Source organism: Thalassophryne amazonica, chromosome 18 (genome assembly GCF_902500255.1).
Source record: "Thalassophryne amazonica chromosome 18, fThaAma1.1, whole genome shotgun sequence".
NCBI lineage: Eukaryota > Metazoa > Chordata > Actinopteri > Batrachoidiformes > Batrachoididae > Thalassophryne > Thalassophryne amazonica.
In genome coordinates, this window is record NC_047120.1 from 40,847,058 (window position 1) to 40,859,577 (window position 12,520).

Sequence of the window (12,520 nt, forward strand, 5' to 3'; positions counted from 1 at the left end):
TGCACATGTGCATAGCCTAAGAGTTCAAGAGGTCAATATAAAATAATGGTGTTTCATTGTGGAGTTCTGCTGTATAAGGTATCATATGTCCCATGTTTCTTATATTGATTGGTGGCATTACATAACATAAATCTCACTTTATGTAGTTTCAGATGTTTGAGGCACTTTAAGGCACAAATATGTTCCATTGAACAACAATTGATCTCAGTGCTAACAGTTAGAAATTTTATTTTGAATTTAGTTCACATGCTAAAATTTAGTTACCAATCTTGTCCTGTATTCTAAAAATCACACAAGTATGAAAAATGATCCATAAAGAAAGAGAGATTTATACCACAAGGCAATTACAAAATGTTTGGGGGGAAAAAAGTGCAAGCAAGAGTTCTTTTTCTGTTTAAAGCTACCAGTAAACATCTGTGTCCACATCGCACCTCAACACACAATTTCAATAATAAAACTAATGTTCTTTACTGTTTCTGCTGTTTCACAGGATGGTTTCACTCCTTTGGCAGTGGCGTTACAGCAGGGCCATGACCAGGTGGTCTCCCTCCTGTTGGAAAATGACACCAAGGGGAAGGTCCGCCTCCCGGCGCTGCACATTGCTGCACGGAAGGATGACACCAAAGCCGCAGCACTCCTCCTCCAGAACGACCACAACGCCGATGTGGAGTCAAAGGTACACGTCTTTTGCATTCTCTTAGGACAATACTACCCATAATGAGCTGCAGTCTGATGACAGATATGTTTAATTTGGGTTCTAGACCCTTTAAACATCTGTCATTTTGTCAGTTGTGAAATTGGTGGTGTTTTTTGCTGTTTTAAAAAAAAATGATTTGTCTCAAAAGTGAGCAGGGGGATGCAAGTATATTTAAGACAAATTCTGTAATAGTGCAAAACAAATGACACACTACAGACCGTAAGGGACAGTTAGAGCATCCACTTGTGCATACTTTTGTGTGGTTGCTTCTTTTTTCCATGATTCTGGCCACATTCTGCGATGGGTCCATCCTACAGCTTGGTGTTGCTGCTGTAATTGTGGTGCACTAACCACCCCATTCTCTCCTGCTCTCTTCCCTCCTCCTTTTATTTGTTCTTTCCTCCAACTCCACCACTCCCCCTCTCCCTCTCCCTTCTAGATGATGGTGAATAGAACAACAGAGGTATAGCTTCTGTTCTTTTCTCTCTTCTGTCATTGATCATTCACGGTCACCATCTTAAAGCCAAAGCTTTCTGATTGCTGGCATGAAAGATAATGCTAGCATGAATGCTTTTGCTGCTAACACCCTTTTCCTTGTTTTGCATGGCGTTCTGTCTTTATTTTGTCTGTGTCCAGAAAAATGCTCGGTCGGGGCAGAGGTTATTTGCTAGAAGTGAGTGTTTAGGGCCTGACAGTTTTAATATGTGCACACTTTAGTCCTCTGGTGCACCCCTTTGAGCAGCAAATTCACACTAATTTCAGAAACTGTAGTGGAATTACTTGTAAATTGTTAAATAGCAGTTACACAGTGAACTCAATATGCAGGCAGCTGAAATGGGAGGTATGGTGAAACAGGTGATTTAATTCAATTCAATTCAATTTTATTTATATAGCGCCAAATCACAACAAACAGTTGCCCCAAGGTGCTTTATATTGTAAGGCAAGGCCATACAATAATTACGTAAAAACCCCAAAGGTCAAAACGACCCCCTGTGAGCAAGCACTTGGCGACAGTGGGAAGGAAAAACTCCCTTTTAACAGGAAGAAACCTCCAGCAGAGCCAGGCTCAGGGAGGGGCAGTCTTTTGCTGGGACTGGTTGGGGCTGAGGGAGAGAACCAGGAAAAAGACATGCTGTGGAGGGGAGCAGAGATCAATCACTAATGATTAAATGCAGAGTGGTGCATACAGAGCAAAAAGAGAAAGAAACACTCAGTGCATTATGGGAACCCCCCAGCAGTCTAAGTCTATAGCAGCATAACTAAGGGATGGTTCAGGGTCACCTGATCCAGCCCTAACTATAAGCTTTAGCAAAAAGGAAAGTTTTAAGCCTAATCTTAAAAGTAGAGAGGGTGTCTGTCTCCCTGATCTGAATTGGGAGCTGGTTCCACAGGAGAGGAGCCTGAAAGCTGAAGGCTCTGCCTCCCATTCTACTCTTACAAACCCTAGGAACTACAAGTAAGCCTGCAGTCTGAGAGCGAAGCGCTCTATTGGGGTGATATGGTACTATGAGGTCCCTAAGATAAGAAGGGACCTGATGTTGGGTATTTTCGCCTCCAAACATTCTTAAAACCTTTAACAAGACAAACAGAGTCAAGAACCACCAGTGAGACAGAAAGTCAAATTTAGCTTGCGAGGAGTGCAAGTCAGGCTGTACACCAAAGCTACACTAAAGTCTGGCCTGCGCTCCTGCTCTTTTATTTAGGACTTCCCTACATACATGGGCGGTACAGCTCCTAAGGGGAGGAGTGATAGCGCGTGAGCTGTTGCCGCAGAACCGCTGATTGCACAATACATTCAGGACTTTCAGAACCTTTTTAATCTTGGGCTCGATTAAGATGTGTTTAAGACATCTAACGATTAATCACACTTCTTCTGACACAAGGACTAATGTATCATAATCACACTGTGGTTGGAACATTCAATTCTCTATTCTTTATCTCACTGCTCCGCTTATGGCTGCATTCTGCCTGGGTCATCTTCACATGTCCTGAAAAAGAGCTTAGCGTGCACACAGAGATACCACAACTTGCAGAAGCACGTCATGTCACATATCTTAAGTAACCTTCACCCATCACATCAGTACAGTACACTTTATCAGAGCAGAGAGAACTACATTCTACCAGAGCAGAGAACACAAAACATGCATGATAAAATAAAACAGTGTATCTACAGAATAACTCCAACACCTGATTATTCAAAACCTTATAACTAAGAAGAAGCATTTTAAATTCTATTCTAGAATTAACAGGAAGCCAATGAAGAGAGGCCAATATGGGTGAGATATGCTCGCTCCTTCTAGTCCCCGTCAGTACTCTAGCTGCAGCATTTTGAATTAACTGAAGGCTTTTTAGGGAACTTTTAGGACAACCTGATAATAATGAATTACAATAGTCCAGCCTAGAGGAAATAAATGCATGAATTAGTTTTTCAGCATCACTCTGAGACAAGACCTTTCTAATTTTAGAGATATTGCGTAAATGCAAAAAAGCAGTCTTACATATTTGTTTAATATGCGCTTTGAATGACATAACCTGATAAAAAATGACTCCAAGATTTCTCACAGTATTACTAGAGGTCAGGGTAATGCCATCCAGAGTAAGGATCTGGTTAGACACCATGTTTCTAAGATTTATGGGGCCAAGTACAATAACTTCAGTTTTATCTGAGTTTAAAAGCAGGAAATTAGAGGTCATCCATGTCCTTATGTCTGTAAGACAATCCTGCAGTTTAGCTAATTGGTGTGTGTCCTCTGGCTTCATGGATAGATAAAGCTGGGTATCATCTGCGTAGCAGTGAAAATTTAAGCAATGCCGTCTAATAATACTGCCTAAGGGAAGCATGTATAAAGTGAATAAAATTGGTCCTAGCACAGAACCTTGTGGAACTCCATAATTAACCTTAGTCTGTGAAGAAGATTGCCCATTTACATGAACACATTGTAATCTATTAGATAAATATGATTCAAACCACCGCAGCGCAGTGCCTTTAATACCTATGGCATGCGCTAATCTCTGTAATAAAATTTTATGGTCAACAGTATCAAAAGCAGCACTGAGGTCTAACAGAACAAGCACAGAGATGAGTCCACTGTCTGAGGCAATAAGAAGATCATTTGTAACCTTCACTAATGCTGTTTCTGTACTATGATGAATTCTAAAACCTGACTGAAACTCTTCAAATAGACCATTCCTCTGCAGATGATCAGTTAGCTGTTTTACAACTACCCTTTCAAGAATTTTTGAGAGAAAAGGAAGGTTGGAGATTGGCCTATAATTAGCTAAGATAGCTGGGTCAAGTGATGGCTTTTTAAGTAATGGTTTAATTACTGCCACCTTAAAAGCCTGTGGTACATAGCCAACTAATAAAGATAGATTGATCATATTTAAGATCGAAGCATTAAATAATGGTAGGGCTTCCTTGAGCAGCCTGGTAGGAATGGGGTCCAATAGACATGTTGATGGTTTGGATGAAGTAACTAATGAAAATAACTCAGACAGAACAATCTGAGAGAAAGAGTCTAACCAAATACCGGCATCACTGAAAGCAGCCAAAGATAACGATATGTCTTTGGGATGGTTATGAGTAATTTTTTCTCTGCACTGTGTTGGTATATGGCATTAGGGAACATAAAGTTACAGCGCTTTCTGAAAGACTTCTAGTGTAATGAAACTTATTCCCCACTGCTGGGTAGTCCATCAGAGTAAATGTAAATGTTATTAAGAAATGATCAGACAGAAAGGAGTTTTCAGGGAATACTGTTAAGTCTTCAATTTCCATACCATAAGTCAGAACAAGATCTAAGATATGATTAAAGTGGTGGGTGGACTCATTTACATTTTGAGCAAAGCCAATTGAGTCTAATAATAGATTAAATGCAGTGTTGAGGCTGTCATTCTCAGCATCTGTGTGGATGTTAAAATCACCCACTATAATTATCTTATCTGAGCTAAGCACTAAGTCAGACAAAAGGTCTGAAAATTCACAGAGAAACTCACAGTAACGACCAGGAGGACGATAGATAACAACAAATAAAACTGGTTTTTGGGACTTCCAATTTGGATGGACAAGACTAAGAGTCAAGCTTTCAAATGAATTAAAGCTCTGTCTGGGTTTTTGATTAATTAATAAGCTGGAATGGAAGATTGCTGCTAATCCTCCGCCTCGGCCCGTGCTACGAGCGTTCTGGCAGTTAGTGTGACTCAGGGGTGTTGACTCATTTAAACTAACATATTCATCCTGCTGTAACCAGGTTTCTGTAAGGCAGAATAAATCAATATGTTGATCAATTATTATATCATTTACTAACAGGGACTTAGAAGAGAGAGACCTAATGTTTAATAGACCACATTTAACTGTTTTAGTCTGTGGTGCAGGTGAAGGTGCTATATTATTTTTTCTTTTTGAATTTTTATGCTTAAATAGATTTTTGCTGGTTATTGGTGGTCTGGGAGCAGGCACCGTCTCTACGGGGATGGGATAATGAGGGGATGGCAGGGGGAGAGAAGCTGCAGAGAGGTGTGTAAGACTACAACTCTGCTTCCTGGTCCCAACCCTGGATAGTCACCAATTATTGACCAAACACATAAAAACCAATTCAACCACAGTGTGAGTACAAAAATCCCATTACGTGAAAGAAACAGTCCGACAAATGACGAGAGAACCCGGGGGAAAAATGGGAGAAAATAAACACGAAACCAAAATCCACACACAAACCATAATGAAGGAGGTGACATGAATCAGACTACAAAAACAGACAAAGCAACAACTACAGGTTAACGAGAACTGAGTGTGCCGGAGGAACCAGGTACCCATTTCAAAATGAGCAAATATTTTCACAAAAACAATAAAGTTTATCAGTTTGAACATTAAATATCTTGTCTTTGTGGTGTATTCAATTAAATATAGGTTGAAGGGGATTTGCAAATCATTGTATTCTGTTTTTATTTACATTTCAAACAACGGCCCAACTTCATTGGAATTGGGGTTGTAAAGGGGACAAAGAAGTTCTGAGCAACGAGGGAGTGTTGCTTCATTCTCTCCACAAGATGCTGTGAAACCACAAAATATTTACACATGCAAAAACAAATAGTTGTATATTAATATACACGTTATTTACAGGTTTACGGTGTGTCCGGAACGTATTCACAGCGCTTCACTTGTTCCACACTTTATGTTACAGCCTTATTCCAAAATATAGTAAATAAATTTTTTTCCCTCAAGATTCTACTCACAACACCCCGGTAATGACAACATGAAATTTTATTTATTTATTTATTTATTTATTTATTTTTGCAAATTTATTAAAACTAAATAACTAAGAAATCACATGTACATAAGTATTCATACCCTTTGCTCAATACTTTGTTGATGCACCTTTGGCAGAAATTACAGCCTCAATTCTTCTTGCCACAAGCATGGTGCACCTATTTTTGGGCAGTTTTGCACCATTTTTCTTTGCAGCACCTCTCAAGCTTCATCAGATTGGATGGGTGCCATTTTCAGATCTCATCAGAAATGTTCAACCGGATTTAGGACTGGGTTCTGGCTGGACCACTCTTGGACATTCACAAAGTTATCCTGATGTCACTCCTTATCTTGGCTGTGTGCTTAGGGTCATTGTCCTGTTGAGAGATGAGCTGTTGCCCCAGTCTGAGGTCAAGAGCGCTTTTGAGCAGGTTTTCATCCAGGATGTCTCTGTACATTGCTGCATTAATCTCTCCCTCAATCCTGACACGTCTGCCAGTTCCTGCCACTGAAAAACATCCCCACAGCATGATGCTGCCACCCCCATGCTTCACTGTAGGGATGGTGCATGGTATCCTCCAAACATTATGCCTGGCATTCACGTGAAAGAGTTCAATCTTTGTCTCATCAAACCAGAGAATTTTGTTTCTCATGGTCTGAGAGTCCTTCAGGTGCCTTTCGGCAAACTCCAGGCGGCTACTCTACCACACAGGCCTGATTGGTGGATTTACACAGAGATGGTTGTCCTTCTGGAAGGTTCTCCTCTCTTCACAGAGAAATGCTGGAGCTCTGACAGAGTGACGATCGAATGAACGAATTCTTGGTCACCTCGCTGACTAAGGCCCTTATCCCCCAATTGCTCAGTTTAGACGGGTGGCCAGCTCTAGGAAGAGTCTTGGTGGATCCAAACTTCTTCCATTTATGGATGATAGTGGCCACTGTGCTCATTGGGACCTTCAAAGCAGCAGAAATGTTTCTGTACACTTCCCCAAATTTGTGGCTCAAGACAATCCTGTCTCGGAGGTCTACAGACAGTTTCTTTGACTTCATGCTTGGTTTGTGCTCTGACATGCACTGTCAACTGTTGGACCTTATATGTAGACAGGTGCATACCTTTCCAAATCTCAAATCCCTTTTCACATTGTCATTATGGGGTATTGTGCGTAGAATTTTGAGGAAAAAAATGAATTGCACCCATTATGGAATAAGGCTGTAACATAACAAAATGTGGAAAAAGTGCAGCACTGTGAATAGTTTTTGGATGCACCATATCAGCTGCACAGACCATGCATCTTTTTTTCCACTTTCTATGAGTGTTAAGTAATATTGGCATATGTATCTGGCAGCTGTTCAGGTTTGATTGGTAGTAAATGCTTTTAATATCAGTCAGTCAGTATTTGAACAGCTTACCTAATACCTGCATTGATCAATGATAAGAGTCTGTTGGTGGCCATTTTGGACGCCATTTTGAATCTTAAACCCGTGAATGAATTTAGTTTAGGCAGAAATGAGTTTGCTGTGACCTGCAATGGTCTTCCCATTGAATCTCTGTGATATTTAAGTTGTTTATATGTTGTTAAAGGTGTTTTAGTGAAAAACCCTATTTTGGCGACCATCTTGGACGCCATCTTGGATAACTGGCTTGAGGACAGTTTTTATTTTTGGGAACATCCTGATTGTGTTTTAGGGGTAATCTAAGGAAACTAAAACAGTTGAAAAACAGTTGGTTTGATTTAGTCCTTGGGTGGGTGGGTGGGGGGGTGCAAAGGTAGTGGTCGTAGCTCCTCTAGTAGAAGATGTGGTGCAGCCTTTATCCACCTTCACAGCCTTTGGGTAACAAACCATAACCTGCTCCGCCCGATTCACTATTGAGAAATTCTTGTTTCATCAGAGCCCCATTCGCTGTCTTGTGTTCAGGGTTACTGTAGTGGCCACGAGGCACACAAGGTGCTCACCGTATTTCACCCCAACAGGTAATCCCATAGTTGATCCGTTACGAAGGTGTCACAAAGCAGATGAGGGGTTGTATTTTGACACCCGACACTGTAAATAACAAGATGCGGGCATTCTTAGATTTGGAGTTATCATGTCTGAAAAATGTGGATACACTCACTGGCTCACTCACTCAGATTACTGCCATACAAGTCATGCTAGATTTATGGAATAAAATCTGAGTTAGAGCGCATTTAACCTTACTACTCCTCATTGTAATAGCTCAGTAGAAGAAATTAAATGCAGTAATCATGGGTTTTGCATGGTCGGATATGATTCCTTTGTGGCTGGCATGTCTTGGATCATTCAACCACTTTCATGAAAACACTTCAGTACCCGTTGCCTTCTTTGTGCATTAATGTTGATTAAGAGACAGTTAAAGGGGTCATGTTATCTATTTTTGGATTTCGGCATATGTGGCCCAAATACGAGTTCAACACCGAGGTGGCACCTCCCAAAAAACAAAATTTAAAGACTATAAGAAATGACCTGTTTCAGTGCGTAGTGCTTTAAAAGAGCCACACCCCCTGCCTTTGGAGAGAAGTTCTCTGTCTACCTTTTCCCCAGATCATGTGTGCGTATCATGGCTTAGGGACGTGTCACTAGCTTAGGGACGTGTCTGTTAAAACAAGCAGGAATCCAGACGTAAGCCTCTGTGAACCTCATTTTCCATCAAAATTTAGTTCAATATATTGTCAAGTCTATATGCACAAATGTGAAATTGTGGTCCTTTGAGTGTATTTAGCATCATTTTTACCACCATATGCAAATGTACAACCAATTTTGCATAATATGGCCCATACAAGTGACCTCATATTGTTGGTATTTGACAAGAAAAATCACAAACACAGTATGTTGATATGAATGAATTGAAGACAACTTTTTTGTTCAAACTAAGAGCTAACTTGAGAAAAATCTGTTCAGGCTTGTTTCTGACACATTTCTTGTCATGTGGTCATAGTTAGTATTTGCCACTTATCAGCTATAAATTTGTTTTGCACATTTCACTGTTTGATTGCTTGTGATATACACAATCTTGTTATTCACATTATTTTGTTGATAACTGATGACTCCATATGATTGTGACTTTGGTATTATGAGGTGGGGTTTAGGCCTGTTTTCTGAATAGCTGGTTTCTACAAAATGTCCTTATTCAGGACTACATGTCACATTTAACCAGTGGTGGGCATGGCTAGGGTTGGGTATTGAGAACCAGTTCTTTTCGAGTATCATTAAGAAATGATTTGATCCACCGATATCAATAGCCTTTTTGCTTAACGATTCCCTTATCAGTCCTACAGAGCAGCCATTGTTTTTGAGGGTGTTTGTCGGGAAAATTATCATTCCTTTACGTTGACTGCAGACCCTGCAGCGGGTCTGTAATCAACCGTTTCTGCAGCGCAACTCCAGTTTGAAGCGTGAATCAGTGAAGCAATGCTTCGATCCACTGGCTTGTTGGTTCTTTGAGTCGCTGCTTTTCAGAAGCGGTAAGTCCGCTTCTTAACCCCTCTCAAAGCCATTAAAGTATCGTGAGTCACTTTTGTGTGGATCAAAGTCACTAACTGGGACTCTTGTGTTGTTGCAGTCAAGAAACGAGAATCGTCCTCTGTTCCGTTGGCACAGCTCCAAACACTGCACGGCTCTCTGCCAAGACAGAGTCCAGTCGGAATTAATAACTTCAAAACGAATTGCCGCTTTAAATAAAATGACACCTCTTACAAATGATGCAATACAGACAACTACAATCGACTAAAACGTTTTTTCCTCCCAAAATGAGACGTCCTGCATTCATGCAGCACAGCCAGTTGCAAGAGCTCAGCTCAGATGTATGTAAAGACATTCATGCCACTAATGTCTGAAAGGAAATGCTTTTGACAGAAACTACAGATTTTATTTCTGTTTATGTCTAAAGATCAAGGATCCACCGTGTAGAGTTTATGTCCAGAGTTTAAGGATCCAGTAACCAATTTTACATTTATTTACTTTAAGACTTAATAAAATGTTGTTCAATTTCAATCCAATTTCAATTTAGTCAGCTTATAAAGTGCCAAATCACAACAAAAACCATCTCAAGGTATCTCACATAGAACAGTTCAACATAAAAAATTAAAATAAATAAATAAAAATTAAAAAATTCAAATACATAATTAAAAACAGAAGTACAAGAATAAAACAGATAACAAAATAAAAACTATTCATAAGAAAGAGAATAAAAATAGGTTTTAAGTCTTGACTTAAAAATGTCCACGGACTCCGACTGCCTCACGGTCGCAGGAAGACTGTTCCACAGGGCGGGTGCACGATAAGAAAAAGCTCTTTGACCCGCTGACATAGAAAACCTGTAAAGCCTAATTTTAGTACACAAAAAAAATTTACAAGAGGTATCGATAAGGAATCGGATAGATAAGCGGAATCGATAATGGTATTGATATTGATAAAATCTTAACGATACCCATCCCTAAGCATGGCTAACCAAAAAGTTAGCTTTGATAACCTTTAATCCGCTAACTGAAAAGTTAACTTTTATAAAGCTAAACCAATAAATCTCTAAAAAGTTTAGCGGAAGTTACAGATAAAAGCTAAACCGATAACTTTCAGTATTGAGTTCAGTACACGACAGCTACTGATACAACAACGAGTCAGTGCATCTGTCTCAGATTGGCCTTCTCTCAGCAAAAGAGACCTAGTGCTCAGACAGAAGGGAGAGAGGGGAAAAAAGAGATAATTTCTCTTCACACCATACAGACCTACCGGTCATTTCACTGGAGTCTTGTACAGGCAGACAGTTTTTACCGATGGTTAGAATTCTAAACAAAATAATTGTGGACAAGTTATTGAAATTAACATCATGTCTGTCATTTTACAAAGTGAAAATATCAGCTATATGTTTTAGTTTTAAAGTAATGCACTAATTTTGAAGGTTTTAGCATTTAGACACACATGCTGCATTGCATTATGGTACATTAGTTTCCTGATGCCAGTGGTTGGTTGGTATGGGTATAACACAGTTACTGAAACGTGTGGGTTTTACAGATGAATCTGTATTTGTAAATATGTCATTTTTTTTTCATTTGTAAAAAAAAAAAAAAAGAAAAAAAAAGCAATTTGAAAACTGAACATTCTTGTTGGGAAGGTGTCGTAACACGGACCCACAACAGGGGGCGCTAATGAACGGACAATGGATAAGGGAAGGAGTAACAATTTAATGTTGCACAAGAACACAACGTAAAATAAACAAAGGTACTGCCAATCACACACAAGAGGATTGCGGGCAGGCTCGAAGATAGGAGACCTCAGATGAACGAAGAGCCGGGACCCACACCGCTTCTACCACCAACGGCCTGAAGAACACTGAAGCCGCCAAGCCCCGAGTCCCCAGGTGGTCTCTGTCCTCCGTTGTCGGCCCTGGTACTGCTGGCAGAAAAAACAGAAGGTAGTGAGTGTGAATCCTCACACCCAGCAACCTTGATTATTGATTCTTGTGGAGGGAGAGCCTCCACCTCCAATCATACACACGTGCAGCTCCGAAAATCCAGTCAAGGAAATACCACCAGGAAAAAACAGCTGCAAAACAGATCAGATTATTATTTGACGTATAAGTCAGCAGAGAGATTACCTTGTATCGTAGGAGATTTCTCGGCGAGGAGGTGGAGTCGCCACCCGGCCTTTATGGTGATGGTGATGATGAGATGATGAGTGACAGCTGGTGTTGAGGATGATTGACGGCTGTCACTCCCAGTGGTTCTGGCGCCCTCTTGTGCTTGAAGCCCGCACTCCAAGCAGGGCGCCATCCGGTGGTGGTGAGCCAGCAGTACCTCCTCTTCAGCGGCCCACACAACAGGACCCCCCCCTCAACGGGCGCCTCCTGGCGCCCGACCAGGCTTGTCTGGGTGTCGGTGGTAGAAATCGACCAAAAGGGCCGGGTCCAGGATGAAGCTCCTCTTCACCCAGGAGCGTTCCTCGGGTCCGTAACCCTCCCAGTCCACCAAGTACTGAAAGCCCCGACCCATCCGACGGACGTCCAGGAGCCGACGAACGGTCCATGCCGGCTCCCCGTCGATGATCCGGGCAGGAGGTGGGTCGGGTCCGGGGGAACAGAGCGGTGAGGTGTGGTATGGCTTGAGTTTGGAAACATGAAAAACCGGATGGATCCGCAGTGAAGCCGGGAGAGTTAGCTTCACTGCGGCCGGACTGAGGATCTTGGCGATGGGGAACGGCCCGATGAAGCGGTCCTTGAGTTTGTGGGAGGTCACCTGGAGCGGGATATCTTTGGTGGATAGCCACACCTCCTGCCCTGGTTGGTATGTAGGGGCCGGGGAACGCCGGCGGTCTGCATGGGCCTTGGCCCTCGTCCGGGCCTGCAACAGGGCAGAGCGGGCGGCCCGCCACACCCGGCGGCACCTCCGCAGGTGGGCCTGGACCGAGGGTACCCCGACCTCTCCCTCCACAAGTGGGAACAACGGGGGCTGGTAGCCCAGACACGCTTCAAAGGGGGAGAGGCCGGTGGCAGAGGATACTTGGCTGTTGTGAGCGTACTCGATCCAGGCCAGATGGTTACTCCAGGCCACCGGGTGAGCGGAGGTGAC

General features: G+C 41.9%; 1 protein-coding gene across 13 annotated transcripts in view; it reads left to right on the plus strand.

Moving 5' to 3' along the window:
• Window positions 1-12,520, plus strand: part of LOC117531578 (ankyrin-3-like) — a 233,287-nt gene that overhangs the window by 93,069 nt on the left and 127,698 nt on the right. For 9 of the 13 annotated variants that reach the window (XM_034194708.1, XM_034194695.1, XM_034194706.1 and 6 more), the window contains exons 6-7: window positions 491-676; window positions 1,137-1,160. In XM_034194708.1, the coding sequence (XP_034050599.1) occupies window positions 491-676; window positions 1,137-1,160 (210 nt within the window). The remainder of the gene's footprint in view (window positions 1-490; window positions 677-1,136; window positions 1,161-12,520) is intronic. The other 4 variants (XM_034194709.1, XM_034194703.1, XM_034194705.1 and 1 more) reach the window with 1 other exon arrangement.